The following is a 21,070-nucleotide window of genomic DNA, read 5'->3' on the forward strand; positions in this document are numbered from 1 at the left end:
AAAAGTTACCTCGACTCTGGGACTCAGAGAAAAACAGGGGAATTAGAAGAAAGACATGAAAAAATATAAAAGCAGGCTATAGAAAACTTAGAATGCTCGTACCATTATATTGCTTGTTTTGCTTATTCCACTGCAATAAAATCATCCTTTCTCAGACGCAATATTATGTAGACTTTGAAATCAAACTGCCTGGATACAAATTTCCCCAGCTCCACTAACTGGGAGACCTGGTGCAAGTTACTTAACCTTTCTGCTCCTCAGTGTGTTCATCTATAAAAGTAGGAATAAGGGTTGCGAGAGTTTTTACATGAGCTAACACATGGATAGCTTAGGATAGTGCCTGGCCCATAGCTAAGTGTTAGATCTCATTATTATTTGTATAAGCAGATTTCTCTGAATACAAAAAGCTGGTTTTTCTTCATCTTACCTGAAGGTGTCAGTGGAAGTTTTTTTACACTTTCACGTCATGAGTACCACTGATTGAAAGAACTTATAAGATGCCTTTGATGATAAAATGTAACCTAATTTCAGAGTTGTTAAAATATTTTAAAGTGTGCATCTTAGAATCGATAAAATAAGTTACTATGCTTTCATTTAATTTAATTCTAAGTTAATGTATACGTGACATCCACCAAAGACAATTGAAACTGGCAAAATAATTTGATTCAAATAATGAATAAAGTAACTTCTTACTTCTGTAAATTCCATTTTGTTCAATCTTGGTTCCATCGAGTCAGCAATATTCAATTGTTTGCAACATGCTTCTAATTATGGAATAAAGGTTATTTGCTAGTTAGTGTGGTTATAATACATTCATATTTTATAATCATTTAAAAGAAGAACATAAAAGTATTTCTTAATATCCATCAATATTTACAATAAAGTTAATGGTATATAGTTGGGTAACATTTCAATTACTATAAAATTAGTAGTTTTCCTGGCTTTTACTTGACCAAGCAACCCAAATACTGAAAAGAATGTCCCTACCTTTTTAATGACCAGGTTGAGAAAAAGCAGAAAGAAATATGCACATCAGTAGTATAAAAGGCCACTAAAAACTCTGTGTTAGTTTATGCTAGCATTTATATTAACACATCCTAAAACAAACATTTCTACAGACTTTATTTTAAATGTTTTATTTTTGTCTTTAATGTTTCTTAAGTTAAATAAAACATGAATATATTCTTTTAGTAAAAGATTCAAATAATACAAAAATGTAAGTAGCAAACTATGAAAGTCTACTTTTCCCCTACCCTCCACCAGTACTTTCACCCTCTGCCCCAGAAGTAACCACTGTCAACAGTTTGCCACCCTTCTGGCAGCTTTGAATACATACAAATATCTTTTGTTTTTCTGTATATAAATGTGATCCTATTGATCCGCAGGTTGCTTTATTCACTTAACCACTAATCTTGTTGATCTTTTCAAATGGGATCTGGAGCTCAGAGGGAAGGTTTGGGTTGGGAATATGGATGAGAGTCATGGGTTTGAATAAGAAAACCCAGGAAGTGTGTATCGTGTATAACGGAATACTAGAGCCAGAAAGTCAACTCTGGAAAACAACACTGAAGCTGCAAAGAAAAGAACCAAGAAACAAAAATGCTAAAAGGGATCAAAGATAGAAGAAAACAATCAAGAGAGCATGATATCGCAAAAGCATAGAAAAAAAGTTTCATGAATAAGAAAGTGATAAATAATGCTGAATGTGGCAGTTAGTTTGAATAAAGATTTTTTAAACCTCCGTTTAATACGACAATTATGATCCTTGTTGACTTTACCAAGATACAAACACACAAACTGTATGAAAGCTCAGGATGAAGGAACTAATACACTGGCTTCCCCTCTTACTTCTAACAGTAACTCCTCCTGCTAATCATGGGCTGGTACATAAAAAGATTCTTTAGTCACTCTTGATTTTTTTAACTGCTTATTAAGAGATATCAATTATTGTCACAAGAGGACTGTATTAACTTTAGTATAAGTTTATGCATTAAATGCTGTTACCCGAATCCCAGATCTTCCCCTAAGCTCTGGAAGATCACGCAAGCCAGACTGGTTTCTACCAGTAACAGTTGCTATTAAGTGTATGTGTCTGTCCCCTGGCTGGACTTTGAGCCATTTAAGGGCAGGAAACATATCTCAGTCCTCTTTGCATCCTCTACCCCATCACAGGTTCTAGGACTAAGTGACGGCTCAATAAATATTGAATGAATAAATGGTACTGAAAATAAATACTACTATAGTATAGGAGGTGAGAGGAGAAATAAACACTGCCAATTGGAGTGGCCTCCATGTCTCTAATTTTATCACAATCTCACATGAGCTCTTTTCATTCTTTTTGTACCCTCATCAAAAGCTAAGTAAATAAAATAAGTTATTTCAAAGCTTTTCTGAAAGGGGCGTTGAGGTTGAAGAATTGCAGTTTTTGGATAGGCTGAAAGGAAAGGTAAAAGGTTGTTAGCAAAGTCCAAATCATGTTTCCGGACCAGTGATTGGAAGAATGGAAAGCATATTTTATTTTTAAAAGTGAAAACAGACTTCAGATAATCAATTGTTATCAGTGTAATCAAGCGGTCAAAAATCAATTGGAAAAAATCAACTGGATATAAATTATGTAAATCTCAGGACTTAAACTCTAGTTCTTTATTCAACAAGTCTGAATTTTTTTTGGGGGGCTTAATCTCATATAAGGAAACCTTTCTGAAAACGAAAGCATCAAAATCTGTGGCTATCCATAGGTGTGGTACTTACTGCCTCCCCCTGCCCCCGTGAGCATGGAGGGAATTTGTAGGTGAGTTTTTGTTGCCACAATGATGGGGAGTAGGAGTACAGGCGGAACTGCTGCAATTCCAGCACAATCAAGACTTGCCCCCTCCTGCCAGACACTCAAGTAGGTGAAAACACCTGCTTAGAATAATTTGGAGTCAGAACCTACCTCTATTTTTTCGTATAAATACAGAACCTATTTTTACTGTTGAATTTTTGAAAAGTGTAACTACGATGAAAATTTGAGAGAGGATTGTACTTTGCTTCCTTCTGGAACTTTATCAAGAGTTGTTCACCATTTCAGGAAATTACGTAATGGGAGGTAATATCATAAATTGTGTCAGTCTGCATTTTCTACCTCTCCTATTCATGGGGATTCTACGTCAATATACAAATCCGTTCATTTTGCTCTTATTTCAAATTGCCAAATACAAAGAAATGGTCGATTGGATGTAATTTTACTTTTCTTATATCTAAACATGCATTATAAGTAAATACAGATTTCTGACTACCCCATTCTGTTTTATAGTGAAGTTGTAACCAAACATTCATATATTGAAATTTAACATATATAATTTTCTTACGTCTCTCCTCGTATTTCTCCATTATATCACAAAGATATGTGACATTATATCTTTCTTTTAAAATGTAAGTAATATTTTCTAGGAATTTGATAGGATAATAAAGGGTATTACAGAATATTTGTAATAAAACGGGCCACTAGACTAAAAGGATTGAAAATTACTAGTTGCTTCTCTGCATTCTCCATCTGGAAAGAGCCAAAGAGCTTAAGTATATCTGTATAACATCTATCTCAATATTGACTCTTCATCTTAATTTAGCACCCCCTCCCTTTCTCGAAAAAGAGAGAAAAACATAAATGCTATAGTAATAGGCATGCTTACCAAGCTGGTAATCTGAATTTTGAAAAAATTCATGAAGAACATTCTGAATCTGCCAATCAAAGAGATCATATATTACTTCTCAATTACCATATATTTAGTGTTTTAGACTAAAAGCTGGCTTTAGTCTTTCAATTTAGGTCGTGGGTAATCCTTTTAACCCAGGGACAAAAATAGTAATAATTAACATTTAGTTTATAGAATATTTCAAGGTATATAAAATGCTTTCACATATATGAGTATGGCCTCAATGGTTCCCAACCTCTTTGTGTAAAAGCTAGGACGCTGAGAGGGAGCCTGGTTTGCCTTCTCCAGGGACATCTCTGTCATGATGGAGCTAAGGCACCTTTGGCAACCAACTCGGCAATCCAAAGAATCCTCCATAATTCCTCATTCTTCAATTACAAAAATCTGAAATTTCAGAGTTCTTCTTGGTCCATTTTTTAAAAAAATAGATTTTATTTTTTAGAGCAGTTTTAGTTTCACAACAAAATTGAGCAGAAAGCATAGTGAGGCCCTATGTACTTCCTGCTACCACCCACACAGCTTCCCCGTTCTCAACAGCCACCCCCCAACACACACAGTGGTACATTCATTACAATCAATGAACCTTCATGGAAACATCAAAACCCAAGGTCCTTAGTTTACACTAGGAATCTAATATACATTAGATGTACATTCTATGGGTTTTGATAAGTGTATGATGACATGTATCCATCATTATGGTATCATCCAGAACTGTTTACCACCCTAAAAATCCTCTGTGCTCTGTCTATTCATCCTTCCTTTCCCTCTCACTCCTGGAAACCGCTGATCTTTTTACTGTCTCCACAGTTTTACGTTTTCCAGACTCTAATAGAGTTGGAATCATACAGTATGTAGCCTTTTCAGATTGCCTCTTTTCAGTTAGCCATATGGATTTAAGGTTCCTCCATGTCTTTTCATGGGTTGATAGCTCATTTCTTTTTAGTGCTGAATAATATTCCATTGTTTGGATGGACCACAGTTGGATCTATCCATTCACCTACTGAAGGATTTCTTGGTGGCTTCCACACTTTGGCAATTATAAATAAAGCTGCTATAAACATCTATGTACATGTTTTTACAAGGACATAGTTTTCAACTCCTTTGGGTAAATACCAAGAAACATGATGGCTGGATTATATGGTAAAAGTATGTTTAATTTTATAAGAAACTGCCAAACTGTCTTCCAAAGTGGCTGTACCATTTTGCATTCCCACTAACAATGAATAAGAGTTTCTGTTGCTACATATCTTTGCCAGCTTTCAGTGTTGTCAGTATTCTGGATTTTGGCCACTCTGGTAGCTGAGTAGTGGTATCTCATGGTTGTTTTTTTCTGTTTTTCCCATTTTTTAATCTGTTGTTCATTTTCTTATTGTTGAGTTTTAAGAGTCCTTTGCATATTTTGGATAACAGTCCTTTATCAGATATGTCTTTTGCAAATATTTTCTCCCAGTCTGTGGCTTGTCTTCCTTGGTCTCTTTTTAATAATTCACTTTGAATCAAAAATATGCTTGTCATTTTTATCTAACTAGTAAGTATTCTCACATCTATATACAACTAAGAGAAAATATTTAACTCTTAGAGTACAGATATTTTCTGGAGCTGAGAGACACGGTCTCTTAGCCCACAGAAGTAACTAGTCACATGCATATAAAGTACAAACAAACAAGTGAAATCTATATCTGTCTGTAATGAAGAGTTTGGGAACTTCAGTCAGAGTCAATATTTTAGAACTCTAGCTGTGGTTTTTTTTTAAAAAAAAAAAACTCAAGAAAAAATTGAAAATAATCTACTCTCATGGACTAGACGTGTCAAGAATTGACTTACCTCAGCAGGAGTGAAAATTTAGATGGAGGCTTTTAGCACTCCACTCAGTATTCAACCATCACCCTCTTATTGTCCATCCCACCTGCCCTTCACAGCGTCCCCCTTTCTTACCACTATCATAGGGATCATTCCTTGGGGGTCTAGAATCCATTCATTGAACTGTTCCTGCAGAGCCTGTCTCCGTGTGTTGGCCACCTTGACTTTGACTTTACTTATGGATTCTCTTTGTTCTTGTTGCTGTTTAACCTTCTCCTTCATCTTAGAGACTCTGAAAACCGTGGAAATAGAATATGTGAGTATGTTAAGACCACTGGATTTAACTTAGATTGTTCAAATGGTAGAATCCAAGAGTGTAGAACCTCCTCTAAACTTTGTACTGGTCTTTTCTCCATGCAGTTGTCCTTGATTCAACCCGGCAGCCCATTAATCATATGCTACCTTCTACTATGACTTGCCTTTTTATAGAGGTAGGCCTTATTTTACCCAACTAAATACTATGTTTAGGAAATGCTAAGACTATCCCTAGAAGTTGGCACATATACACTAAAAGCAAGGTTGAATGCACTAAGGCCGTAAGTCGGTGAGCTTCTCGCTCCTCTGTACACAGAAACAATATGGAAGGACTCTGATTCATAGTCTAGGGCGGGAGCTTGGAAGCTGCATGTATAACAAGCATCTGACGTAATTCTGATGCCTTGGACCAAACTTTTGATTTCTGTCTAGGAGTATATATTGCAATTTCCTTATTTTGGCCAGAGTCAAGCACTTTGACAGCCCCTGAGCATAACAGTTACCCTTGTACTCAGAGCTGTATCACCCAAGTGGAAAACTAGGGAAAAATTGTGATTTCAGTTGTTCCTATGTTCATTGTCCCTATTAGGACTTCAAAACCTCCAAACTGGCTTTGATTGAAAGACCAAAATGACTCAGAACAGTAAAAATAGCTGCTGGTTTCAAATGTAATTTTCCAATAATGTTTGAGGCAGGTCTTTATCTTTCAAAGAAGAAAAACTAAGGCAAGCTGATGTTAAAATGCAAAAGAATTTTCAGTAAGAACTGGTAAATTGGATACCTTTAATAACCCAAAAGAGACAACTAAAATCTAAGTCATTACTTTATGCCCATTTGAAGCCTTCAAAATGCTCCAGGAAAATAAGACTTCAAAAATAAACTTTAAAGTTTGAAGACCAAAGGAGGCAAGTGGTTTAATAGTGTAGAAGGGCCTATTTCTAAACCACTAGAAGGTTAGTATTTTAAAGGAAGTACTAAGTTCCTCTGGTACAACTGCTAAGCTGACAAACTTCCATCACTTATCTCAGAGCCTCCAGTCCCTTTCTCTGCTGGCTCTCCTTCTGCTTTTCCCCTACTCTTTCTCCCTCTGCTGCTTTATCTATCTCCCTCTCTCTCTCTTCTCTCCCTTTTCCCTCTCTCTGCATGACTCTCTATTCTGTGTCTATCTTTCTTCCAGCTTTGTCTCATTATTCATTCATTCATTCACTCACTTACTAAGTCAGTCACTTATTCACTCATTACACAACCATTTATTGGGAACCTACTATGGATTCTGCCATTAATAAAGCTTAGGGTCTAATGCAGAAAAGTTCAACAATATTGTGTAATAAGTACTGAACATAAAAATGGATTGATAGAATTGGGTTTCTGTCACGTTTCTATCTGCCTGAAATACTTCTCTCTCTCTCTCTCTTTGCTTGATTAGATCTTCTACATCTTTTAGATCCCAGCTTAGAAATCACGTCCTCCCACTTATTAATGCCCACATTAATTTAATGGCCACTGTACGTGAGACTCTAGATATAATCTAAAAGGATTTTAAATTGATTAAGTAACAACTCATTGAAGGAATGAACAAAATTTCTCTTCTGTGGTCTGTATTATCTTATGAGGATATCCACATCCATCAACAGAATTCCAGAGCATCCAAAACTCTTAATTTTGGTCAGTATAGAGTAGGGATAACCTGTTAACAGTGTAAATATAACTAGACATCCATATTTAAGGAGACTGGAAAGGAGGAAAAACTAGTGGGGTAAAATGCAAAATGGTCACAGATTCTTCCCATTTCTGTATGCATGTCTGTTTGTATGCACTGTAACTTTGAAGCTCCTTCCATCAAGAGGATGGAGTCTATTTCTGTACCCTTGTGTCTGGTGTGGCCATGTGACTTGCTTTGGTCAATGGACCATTAGCAAACATGATGCAAAATCAAGTTGAAAAGTGCTATTAATTATACCGCAATGAAACTGGGAAGAAAAAAGAAAAGAAAGTGCTTGAACATGGATGGGGGCTTGCCTCTTTTATTGAACTTAGGAGCCCTCCCACCACCACCTTAGAAATGAGCTTGGCTAGCCTTCTGGATGATGATCCACTTACTTCCATTGCTTTTGCAAACAAGTGATTGATAGACAAGTGACTAAGGCTGTCAATTGACACCTTATTACAATGCATGAGTAAGTGCAACTGATACCACGGGGAGCAGAGATGAGTCATGAACCCAGCCCAAGGTTACCAACCCACAAAATCATGAGCAAATATTATAAATTATTATTGCTTTAAGCCACTAAGTTTTGAGGTATTGTGTTATACAGCAAAAGCTAACTAATAAAAGTTCCCCCTCTTAACAAGTATTTTGATATCTTTTAAGGAAAAGTACAGTATAAATCTAACTGATCATTGTGACAGCTCTAGTTGTGACAATCCAAATTCCACCCATCCATTCAAATTGTACAAGGAAAACCTTCCACTTTGAGCAGCATTTGCTTAAATTATATCAAAACTGAATGTTGTATTTCATCAAAACTGGTTCTAACCAGCTTAAGTGGGTACTGACCATGAATTTTGAGTGACTCCAGTATACCAGACCATTACTGGACCTACATGAAGACTCTTGACTGTTAAACAATGGGGCTTGTTTTAATCAATCATGTACAAACCTATGGACTTACTCTGTCCTCTACAGTGATAGTTATCAATTATTACATGTATAACCAGCATGAAGCTCCCTTCCTAATACTTAAAAAACCCTGAATTTTCCTCTTCTGCAAACTATTCAGTGAAGTCTTCACTGGTGTGTATTTCTTTGTCTGGCAAGTTAATACGTTCGGTGTTTGTTTGTTTGTTTGTTTTTAAGCTCTAGTGGTTTTAGTTTCACAAAGCTAAGCTGGCTCTCTTGCCATTCCTGGAGCACAGCCATATTATTCCTGTGACGAGTATTCCTATAAAAACCATATATGATGTATCCATTTAATTATTATACTAATTCTTAGTTTCTTTTTGTTTATTCAACATGTATCTTATTTATGAAATGAGATTCCTAACATAAGTGTAATGACTTACGAAAAATCTAAGTTACTGGTTAATCAATGATATTGGAACAGAGAAATAAATAGGCTTATTTGGAATTTTGTAAAATGATGAAGAACATTTATCATAGCCTCCCCATTAAATACTGATGATTAATTCCAGAGATTCGACATTAAATACTTGATTACTCCCAAATTAAGATGTATCTCATAATAATCTTATGTATCTAAAAACAAAAAAGCAAAAAAAAACCCACACCAAAAAAAACTTCATCATGAGGGCAAAAGCGAGATTAGATTAGTTAATTTACAATAAAGTCCTATTTCAAGTGAACTGTAGAGGATTGGTAGGATAAAGAAGGTAAAGAGGAAGAAGAGCGATACAGGCCAAGGGAATGGTATATGTAAACACTCTGAGTGAGAAAGAAGCGCAGTATGTTTGAAGAACTGAAAGAAATCCTATGTTTTTGGAGTAGAGAGTGTGAGAAGGAATGAGGCAGGAGGCAGGGCCAGAAAGAAAGTCAGGGACCTAAGCAGGTCATACAAGGAAGGTCTTACAGCCCAGTTAAGGATTTAGGACTTTATTCTAAGAGTAAAGGGATACCACTGAAAGCTTTTACATTGAAGGAAAACATGATAAGGTTAACCTTTAAAAAACAAATCACTTCAGATACAGGTAAAGAACAGACTGGAAGAAGGCAAGAGCGGATGTAAACATACCAATTAGGAGACTGTTGCAATAGTGCAAGTGAGAGATGATGGTAGCTTCGACTAGGGTTGTCGCAATGGGAGAGGTCAGAAATGAATAGATTGAAGAGAAGGAGGTAAAATCAATAGGACTTAATGATTTACTGGAAGTGAGCAGTAAGGAAGCAAGTGTCAAGGTTGGTTGATCCCTCTGCTTTTGGCTTGAGACTCTGGATGGTTAGCCAAATAAGACAGTTGAACCTGACGTGCTTGTGAAACACCCGAGTGGAGATATTGAATAGATAACTGCATACACTGTTTGGAGCTCAAAACAGGTGTTTGGGCTAGAGATATAAATCTAAGAGGTATGAATGTATACATGGTAACTGATGTCATGTGTTGGAATGGGAGCACTCAGGGATGGATTATGGCGTCATCGGAGAACAAGGCCTAGTACCAGGCCTTGAGGAACCTTAGTCTTTGAAGATCAGGTAGCGGAGAAATCCAGCAAAGGACATGGAAAAGAACTAAATAGGGAGAGAAGGAAAACTAGTAAAGAATCATATCATAGAAGGGAAGGGAAAGACTATTTCAAGGGGGAAATTTTCAACATCGTTGAATACTGCTAAAAGGTCATGTAAGATGAGGATGGCAAACTTTCCACTGGGCCTATAAATCAACAGAACTGTTAGCAAATAGTAGGACTGGAGAATATTGAGATTTTGGTAAGGGCCATTTATTGAAGAGAGTTTGGAACAAAGTCCAGATAGAACAGGTTGAGAAACATGGGAAGTAGGTAAAATGTGTATGGACAACTGCTTTGCTAAATTTAGCTATGTTTTAGTTATATTTCATCAACTATACTGCATAAGTTCCTCCTGACAAGAACCAAATTCTGTAATTTTTCCCTGTTAGGTATGGCTCAACATTGAGAACTCAGTAGTTATGCAATAAATACTAATTGAGTAAAGATGCCTTAATAAATTCAAGTTATTAATTCATTTATCTAACAAACACTATTAAGCCCCAACTCATACCAAGCACTGTGCTCAGTATTGGAAATACAGGTGTGATAGAAAATAATCCTTGTCTCCAAAGAGATTATGAGGAGGTATCTCAACAATCACATTACAGTGTGCAGAGGGTTGACATGAGCCTATAGATGCTTCCGGAATATATAGAAAAAGTACCAAATCCAGGCCAGATGTGGCAGAAGGTATCCCAGAAGAAGTGATACTTAGTGTGGCTTAGAGATGGATATGAAACTAGTCAGTATATATGCATTATTATTATGCTTTAGGTTGAACAAAAGTAGAACCTGTTTGGACAAAGTCCTATGACATATATTTGGGTATAATACATAGTCATTCAAATACTATAAAAACACATTTTCCTTATCTATCCACTCCCTTTTGGCATAATCTGTTTTACTGAACTGATGAAATATGATATTCAATGCAGATTCACAAGATGACGAATATTGATAATGTCACCTGGGGAGAAGCACCTGTGGGGTTTCCTAACATCATGTAAGCACAAGCGTTGTGTTTAGTAAAGAGGTGGCAGCTGTCTACCTGAGCAGACATCTGTCTTGGAAGTCACTGTCTCCTGGCAACTGACAAACACCCATATCAAGGATGAAACATTCCCTCGGTCTTGCCAAGCCCTAGTGCCGGCATCTTGTAAGGATGAGTTAGACATTTTGAGGGTTTTTGTTTGTTTGTTTGTCTGTTTGTTTGTTTTTAATACAAAAAGTAAATACTTTGAAGTAAAGCCTCAAACCCTTTGCAGATACCCCATTCCAATAGAAACATACACAACAGATTTGTGACATAGTCTGCATAAGTTCCTTGAACACTGTATATCAGTTCATTTGCAGATAATTATTATAAGTAAAATAAAGGCATGCATCTCTTTCCCTTTTAGTGTTTACTTGGTTTGTGTTTCCTTAATGCTTGAGCATTTATACTGACTTATTTTTCTTCTTTATGTAGCTGTGGCTGAAAAAGTGTTTCTCTGAAATATTTCTTTGTGATGCTTTGATTTCATGGACTAAATATTACATGATTAGCCCATAAGGCTAAAAAAAAAAAAAAGGAGTCATAGGAAAAATGCCCAAAAGATATCTCAAGGTGTATCACAGACGCAGACGCGCAGTGATAATAAATAAGCAACAGATACAGGGATCAGAGATCATTACCAAGCCAGAACTGGTTATGCATTGCTACAACTGCCATACAGGAAAAAGTCCAAGTTTTTGCCGTGGGTCTCTTAAATATACTTCCTGGTTCATTTGAACTCTCATTCTAGGATTAGGACTGTGTATCAGGACTGGGGAGGAAAGAGAGGAAATTTATAGTATAATAGGCCCTTCTTCTCTGGAATAGTGTAAAATTCTAACATTAATAATTGTCTTCTGCAAACCTTCTTTTACTGTTTAAATGTGTTCATTTTTGAAAATATCATATAGTGAAATTGACCTTTTTGGTGCACAGTTGTACAAATTTCAACACATGTACATATGCGTTTAACCATCACCACCATCAGGCTATTGAAAGTTTGCAACCCTAATTTAAGAGCAAATTTTTTTCATTATCAATTCACAAGGCAGTAGTGACTTACAGAATATGTGTTCTCATGCACTGGAGGAATCAAAAGTGAGAGGGAAAAGATACTGAAAGAAAGATGCTAAAAGAAAAGGAAATATGAAGAAAAGCAATGACACAAACATAACTCCTTATTGGTTTTGCAAAATTACATGTAAGGATTAAAGTCTGCTTCAGTTCTATACCTATCTTCCAGGAATTCTGATGAAATGCAATAAAAATATATTGCATGTGTACAACTTACAAACAACAGTAATATTTTATTTTTCAGATAAGTGGCTATTACTATGAAAATTGTTCCAGATTAGGAAGGAGTGTCTTCTCTATCTGTTGTCCTTAGACACCAAACAGAGATGAATCCCTTTTTGTGCTGGGAAGCAGGAAGAAGAAAACTTCAGATCAGGTTTAAACAGATGAACGTTTTAACATTATCATCAGAAGATAAAGTCTTGACAAACCAAACAAACATTTTATTTGTCTTTTTCTTGAAAATCAATAAGAAAAACTCTCATTCCCAAAACGAATGGACTTCTCCAAAGCTCTCCAATGAATTGAGAACAACACAAACAATGATATAGTTCAGGGAATTTAAAAGCAGGACTCTTTTCGCTAGGATGCTGGGTATCCAAGCTTTAAGTCAATAGACATTGTGCTGTTGTAAAGCATCCCTAGGATTTCTGAATATTCTACAAAAGCCTGACACTGTCCCAGGTTGACGTACATGTATAGATCTTGGATTTTAAGCATCTCTGATTATTTTAACTCTTTCATGAAATTCCTACATCAGTATCACTCCTACAGAAACTAGGCTCTTAACAAACCTCAAATGACTCTAAATATTCAAATTCCCAGTTCAAGAAGCATCAATGAAACAAACTAATCCTTGTCGTATTATTGGTTGGCAATGGACCCTAGACCAGGGTTCTAGTCTGCCCATTACTATTCTTACTATAGTTATTGATAAACACCTAGGTTTACGCACTGATTGAGATTTACATATCCCTAACAGGGGAAAGGATTTGTCAATATATTGATTTACAGCCTTGACACAGTTTCCAATTTTAAGTTTTTTTATGGAACTAGATCTAAATACAAATCTAATTTATTTCTCTGCAAGAACAGATGGTGAACAAAAATGTTCTTTAAGCTATTTATTACATTTAATGACCCTGCTCCCTGCAGCTATTGGAACTTTTCACTAGTATTAAAACTCCCTTAATTTGGTTTTGCTAAATGATTGGTCTTGAAACTTTATTGTGCATAATAACCTCCTGTGGAACTTGTTTTAAATGCATTCCTTGAGGTTCTGATTCAGAAGATCTGAGGAAGAAGCTAGGAATCTACACTTTTAACCAAGCACCCAGGTAATTCTGATGTTATTGGTAAGTGACCACACTCTGAGAAAGACTGTTTGAACTGAAAATAAAAATTCCATGTCCACACATAAAATAAAACAAAAGAAGAGTTAATATACGTGTCTCTTACTTTATTCTAGAGGAACATATGTACCTAATTCCAAAAGAATGATCATTTAAGCTTCTAATTAGTTGCTTACCCTACAGGAAGTACACTAAAACAAGTCACACAGAATTAAAATATGAAGATTCAGGAAGCGAATCAGATTCAAAGTGTCTTATTTGTTGTTTTAGGTCTGAAAGAGACCAAACAGGGGTCAGATAATAGCAAACTACATCCTAGGGGCCAAATCTGGCTTGCTGCCTGGTTTTGTACAGCTCAAAAGCTAAGATTTTACATTATAAGATAGTTTTTAAAAATAAAAATAAGAATAATATTTTGTAGCATGTAGAAATTCAAATTAGTATTCATAAATAAAGTTTTATTAGAACACAGCCATGCTTATTCATTTACATATTGTCTATAGCTACTTTCATATAACAGCAGCAGAATTGAGTAGTTGCCACTCAATTTACCAGGCAAAAAGGTTTTAATTTTTATGTAATCAAATTTATCAATATTTTCATGACTTTGAGTCATGGTTCAAAAGGCTTTTCACTGGTTATAAAGAAATGTAACCCCTGGTTTCTTCTACTTTTTGAATGATTTCATTTTTTAAACACACACACACACACATACTTAGTAGGGTATATTATTATATGGACAAAAAAGCTGCAAATAAATCTAAAACCTCATTTAGTAGTTCCATTATTAGTAGGCTTGTTGGTATTATTATTTTGAAGCTATTTTATGTAAATTAATTATAGGATGAAACAAAAAAGTAGTTCTCTCAATATTATTAGAAACCAAGATTTTCAGTGTAAGGAAAAGAAAGATACAAATATAAAATCAAGGAATCAGATAAAAACCCTGAAACATTGTATTTGATATGAAATTATTAATACAAACTCATTTTAAAAAATTATGTGTTAGTTGTGAGAGAGCCTAGAAGTGATGACAATTCAATACTTATGAGCATTCCTAGTTCCTACATGACTGATCCCCTTAAAAGGAACGAAGAATCCTTTAAAAAAAAATGCATGAAGCTTTAAAGACTTAAGAAGAAATGTCAGAAGAACACAAGAATCAAAGCTGGGTGAAGGTGAGCACGAAAAAGAAAAAATGACTACAATTGATTAAAATACATTGCATAAATACTAAAATCCATGTGGCTGTAATGATACTCAAAAAAGAACCCTTCAACAAAAGGGGAAAAATCTTTCATTTGCTGACACTAGAGGTGATTTTTGAGAGAGAGAGAGAGAGAGAGAGAGAGAATTCTGAAAATCTAGAATTAAAGGGAAAGAATGAAACATTTATTCTGTCTCACTAGTAGAAAGCATATTTCAATGTAACCAAATATATAGCAACCAAGTTGGATTTATTTCAGGAATTACACGATAGCTCAAAATTAGGAAATCTATTAATAAAATTCATTATTAATGAACCTAGGGTAAAGATCAAATGATCATCTCCATAGATGTTGAAAAAGCATTTGACAAAATCAACATTCTTGATTTTATAAAATTAATTATTTTAAATCCTCTTAAGTTTGTATGATTATGTTATTGTTTTCCATGCTTTTCAATATAAAGAATATCATCAACTGAAAATATAACAAGTTGGGACAGATCCAAGATGGCAAAATAGATAAACACACTGTGTGCTTCCTTCCATGAACACGTTAAAACTACAACTAAATTATGAAACAATCAACCTGGAAAACCATCTAAAGTCTGCCTGAACAGAAGTTCTATAACTAAGGATATAATTAAGGAGCCACGTTGAGACTAGTAGGAGTGGTAGAGACATGAAATGGGCTAACCCCAAACCTCCGTGTGGCGGTTGAGAATCGGGAGGGACATCTCAGCCTTGGAAGTTCCCCACAGAGGAGCAAGCCCCAAACTGACCTCCCCAGACCAGAGTACTGGTGCCAGGAAAAAGAGCCCCCACACCTGGCTGTGGAAAACCGGTGGGGATTCCGACCATCTGGGTGGGACAGAAGGCTGCAGGAAACCCAGATGTCCTCTTAAACAGCCTGCACACAGACTTGCTCACAATCACTCACCCTGGGCTCCCATGAAGGGATGGTGACTCGGTGGGCATCAGAGGTATACAGGGGGGCAGACTGAGGTGTGTGGCTTTAAGACGAGGGCTGGAGGACAGTTGCTACTTTCCCTGTGAGGGGGCCTGCTCCTATGCAGCTAATAGGTGGGTGCCATCATTCCTGTGTTGAGCCCTCCCCCACAGGGTAAATCTGAATCTGATTGGCCTGGTGAGCTCCAGTGCTCCACCCTAATGAGATTCGCTGGGAACCCGCCCCACCCAATACCCCCAAAGTACCTCCATCAGAGGTACTTTCTTGACAGCAGCCAGTCCCACCCACATTACACTCTTTCTCGGAAAACTATCTGAGTCCATGGACCCCAGGTGGGCAGCAACTAGCCTGGGTGTGCTGTAAGACTTTTGCTAAGTAGCTAGCTCCAGGCTCAGCACTGCAACCAAAGCAGAGTCTACATTAACCTGGTCACCACAACTCTTCCCACTCTAGTGACTCCTCCCTGAGGACCCGCCTCACCCAAATCACCTACTGCAAAAGGCTTTATCAATGGCTGAGACTTAAGGAAGCTGGCAGGTGGCAGCAGACCTTGGGGTGTCCTGGCTTTTTGTGGAGCTACTCCAGGAAGCTCAAGGAACTTAGTGAGAACTTCAGCAAAGAGACAGTAAGCATTAAAAAGGACACAGAACCATAAAAAAGAACCAGTCAGAAGTGAAGAGTACAATAACTGAAATGGAAAATGCACTAGAAGGCAACCCCAGCAGACTAGATGAACAGAGGATCAAATCAGCAATTTGGAAGACAAGGTAGCAGAAAACATCCATTGGAACAGGAAAAAGAAAAAAGAATCCAAAAAAAATGAAGCTCGTTTAAGAGACCTCTGGGACAACATCAAGTGTAACAACATTAGCATCATAGGGGTACCAGAAGGAGAAGAGGGAAAGCAAGAGATTGAGAACCTAATTGAAGAAATAATGACTGAAAATGTTCCTAACCTGGCAAAGGAAATAGAGATACAAGTCCAGGAAGTGCAGGAAGTCCCAAACAAGATGAACCCAAACAGGCCCACACTGAGACACATTATAATTAAAATGACAAAGGTTAAAGACCAAGAAAAACATTTTTTAAAGCAGCAAGAGAAGGCAGCTAATATCTTCTAAGGGAGCCCCCATAAGATTGTCAGCTGATCTACCAACAGAAACTTGGCAGGCCAGAAGGGATTGCCCCAAAATATTCAATTTGATGAAAAGCAAGGACCTACAACCAAGACTACTCTACCCAGCAAGACTATCATTTAAAATCAAATGACAGATAAAGAGCTAAGAAAAAGCTAAAGGAGTTCATCACCACCAGCAGTATTACAAAGAATGTTAGAGGGACTTCTTTAAGATGGAAAAAAAAAGATCAAAATTATGAATAATAAAATGGCAATAGCTACATATCTATCAACAATTACTTTCAGTCTAAATGGATTGAATGTTTCAATCAAAAGATATAGGAGGGCTGAATGGATAAGAAAACAAAACCCTTACATATACTGCCTACAAGAGACTCACCTCAGGTCAAAAGACACACAGAGATGGAAAGTAAAAGGACAGAAAAAGTTATGTCATGAAAATGGAAATGAAAAAAAAAATTTTAAAGCTGGGGTAGCAGTACTTATACCAGACAAAACAGACTTTAAAACAAAGGCAATAACGAGACAAAGAAGGACCCAGTAATCCCACTTCTGGGTATTTATCTGAAGAAATCCTAAATGGTACTTTGAGGGGACGTGTGCATCCATATGTTCATTGCAGCATTGTTTACAATGGCCAAGATGTGGAGGCAGCCTGGAGTTGATGGAAGAATGGGTAAAGAGAAGGTGGTACATATATACAGTGGAATATTGCTTGGCCATGGAAGGGAATGGGTTCTTGCCATCTGCAGCAGCATGGATGGACCTGGAGGGTATTGTGCTGAGTGGAGTGTCAGACAAAGAAAGACAGATGTAATGTGGTTTTGCTTATATGTGGAATCTAAAGAACAAAATAAACAAAAAAATGGAAACAAACTCATAAATACAGAAAACATTTTGATAGCTGCCAGATGGAAGAGGGGTGAAAAAAGGGGCAGGGATTAAGTACAAATTGGTTGTTAACAAAGTAGTTATGGGGATGTAGAGTATAGCATAAGGAATATAGTCAATAATATTGTAATAACTATGTATGGTGCCAGGTGGGTACTAGATTTATCAAGATAATAGATGGGAAGGGGTTGGGGACAGGGTGATAAAGGTGAAGCGATTAAGAAGTACAAATTGGTAGTTATAAAATAGTCATGGGGATGTAAAGTACAGCATAGGGAATATAGTCAATGATATGGTGAGAACTATGCATAGTGCCAGGTGGGTACTAGACTAGTCAGGGGGATCACTTCTTAAATTATATAAATGTCTAACCACTATCCTGTACACCAGAAGTTATATAAAATAATATTGAATTTCAATTATAATTGAAAAATTTAAAAACAGGGGAAAAAGTGAAGGGGAATAAGAGGTCCAAATTTCCAGGTATAAAACAAACAAGTTATGGGGATGGAATATACAGTATGGGGAATATAGTCAATAATATTGTGATAACATTGTACAATGTCAGATGGTTGCTGGGCTTATATCATAGTGGGTACTTCTTTAAGTATATAAATGTTGAATAATTATTGCGTACCGCTGAAACTTATATAATATTGTATGTTAGCTATATTTTTAATAAAAATATTTTTTTAAAAAGAAAATACAACTAATTGTACCTGTTGCAGATAGAGCTGGGAACGTGTATCTTCAGATCTTCTGTGACATCTCTCATCGCACTTTGATAACCAGACATTCCTGAGTCTTTGATATAATAAGGATTGTTTCTCATTAAGAATTCCCCCAAATGATTAATCGGATCAAACTTGGTTGTAATATCAACTTCTTCCAAAAGCTTTTTTTTTTCCACTTGCATTAACATTTTTTCCATGCCAGGAACTAAGGTGGGTAGAAGTTTGTCAAGCAAATATACACGAGTGTTCAATGTCATGTTTTCAGTATTGAGCCACTCTTTGGGCAAATAATCCTTAGGGAGCTTTTTCCCAGCCTTTTTTTCTAGTTCCTTCTTCAGATTATCCTTATCTATTCCAGGTTGCTAAGCAGTAATCCTAGCACTTACACTGCCCCACTAATATGCAGAATGGAAGTAGTTGTGTGTTTGGTTACAACTTTGTTCAAACACTTCTCTCTTAGGGCCATAAAACGAAGAAAAGAAAAGGAGGCACAGCAATCGCAGGGTTAATAAATCAGGATTTATTGAACAAGCCTATCTGCAGCTGTCTTGAGAGTGACCTCTGCTTTCAAGGGTCATAAATGACAGCACTGCCTCAAGGGCAAATTAATTCAGACATCCAATGGAATATAGTTTCAAACAGGTACTGGGGTTTTCAGTAGGCCAGTGTTTGGACCTTCCTAGACCTTTTACAGGTAGATTGATTCATTTATACGTGCACTCAATAAATAATTAGCAATGTCTCACTTCGTGCCCAGCACTATGCTAAACACTGAAATTCTTTTTCAGGATTGTCTTCCTAAACTCTTTATAAAATTAAAAGCCTTTCAAATTGTCCCCCCACGTACACACCTTCACTCCTGTATTAATCCTCCTTCTAACATACAAAGACCTATTCAGGCACTCGGGGCATAAATGCTTTCAACTAAATAAGTAGGAACACAAAAGAATTCCTTATTCATATTTTGAAAGGTTCAGCCTCATAAGTGACTTTTATCATTTTTTTGCATTTAGTGCATGGCTGGCTGCTGGGCATGGCCTCAGTACAACCCTACTTACGGAAATAAATGGGAATGAATTACAAGCCACATTATCATTTGCCTTAGATTCTTTCTTCACAAGGAGGCATGTAACATGGGTGGGACTGGCTCCTGATTCAAATGGTGAAAATTGACCCAACAAGGTTATTTAACTAGATGTGTGAAGTTCTCTTTAAACACAGGCCCTGTCTGAAACTCAGCTGTCTTGGTCTTATCAGAATGTCTTACCACTTCTACATACTGTGGAATGACTACTGGGAAAGCAGAGGAAAAGCAGCACTATGAAACACTGCTAGAATGAAAATTCAATAGCTATAGGAAAAAGCATTTTCCTACAAAACTGTGTTAATCTTAGGGCTGTATTAATGCAACAGAACTGAACAAATTGATAGTAAAAAAAAAAAAATTCTCAAAATACAAGTTAAGCTCATAGCCTGGAAAGTAACACAATTAGGTTAAAGAAATAAGGAATTCACAGGGTACGTTTAGCCACAGTATTTTCTATGTAAAAATATGTGTTTGCGTGCATTCTGGGAGCTGCCTGGCAAGATAACATCATTTGACATGTATATAACAAGGATAAAAACACTTCATTTGACATGTTGAAGTTGTAGTAACAATTCCTTTTCCTACTTGTCTCTCTCTCTCTCTCTCTCTCTCTCTCTCTCTCTCTCTCTCTCTCACACACACACACACACACACACGCTCACAAAGGAGATTCAGTTCAGAATATTAGGTTGAATTGTCCCCAATCACCGAATAAGGAAGTACATTGCATTGCATTTAATATCACAACAAGCAACTGCGATGTTTTCAGTATATACATATTCTGGGATGAATAGACTTGCACAAATAAAACATACTTCTCTTTATCATACATGGAAAGGCAATAACAGAAATTTAAAGTACAAGAACAAGAAAGACCAAAAACACTTGATGTTTTCTGGAGAGGCAATAAATTACATGAGTGAATACATGTGTGAAGTTTGCAGAGGCAAATTTGGCCATAACCGATTACATGAATACCTAATTAGATTGATAACATATTGCCTAGATCACAGTTCTGGTTAGCATGTTTAAAATTAAAGAGTTCATTTATAAACCAGACCCAAGTGATTAGGGTATGTTGTCATGCAGGGACAAAGTATATTGTCATGCAGGGACTCTGGTCCCACTCCCCGCAGGATATGGTGAGGCCAAAAAGGAACACCCACGGAGCCATGGATGGGGGGTTCATACCACTATATTCCCCCGGGCGGCTGGGTTGGAGACACACGAGGCAGGATCCACACGATGTGCAATCTGCCGCCTGCTTCTCTGCCAACCAACTAACCCCTTGCTAACTGCAGTCCGTGCTTGCTAGCTCAGCTATGGCAGCTATATCAGTGGCCAATGGCTAACTGGTCACAGCTGGCGGCCATCTACTACCCGAGCCAGCACCTTTCCACGTGAGGCTGGGAGCCTGGAAACTACGCTCTGGGACTCTGTCTCCACATGTATGTATGGGGTGGTGGTGGTACAGGGTGGGAGTGAGGAAGGAAGTACATAATATCAAGAAACTGTGTCGGGGGTGAGACAGGTGG

General features: G+C 36.9%; 1 protein-coding gene across 1 annotated transcript in view; it reads right to left on the reverse strand.

Annotated features, from left to right (window-relative positions):
* EFCAB5 (EF-hand calcium binding domain 5) overlaps positions 1 to 20,495 on the reverse strand; it is an 81,161-nt gene extending 60,666 nt beyond the window's left edge. The window contains exons 1-5 of the mRNA XM_074320420.1: positions 20,451 to 20,495; positions 18,434 to 18,810; positions 5,631 to 5,787; positions 3,672 to 3,720; positions 694 to 764 (exon numbers count right to left, since the gene is read on the reverse strand). Of these exons, the coding sequence (XP_074176521.1) occupies positions 694 to 764; positions 3,672 to 3,720; positions 5,631 to 5,787; positions 18,434 to 18,810; positions 20,451 to 20,495 (699 nt within the window). The remainder of the gene's footprint in view (positions 1 to 693; positions 765 to 3,671; positions 3,721 to 5,630; positions 5,788 to 18,433; positions 18,811 to 20,450) is intronic.
* Positions 20,496 to 21,070: the final 575 nt, after the last annotated feature.

This window comes from Rhinolophus sinicus, linkage group LG15, assembly GCF_036562045.2.
Source record: "Rhinolophus sinicus isolate RSC01 linkage group LG15, ASM3656204v1, whole genome shotgun sequence".
NCBI lineage: Eukaryota > Metazoa > Chordata > Mammalia > Chiroptera > Rhinolophidae > Rhinolophus > Rhinolophus sinicus.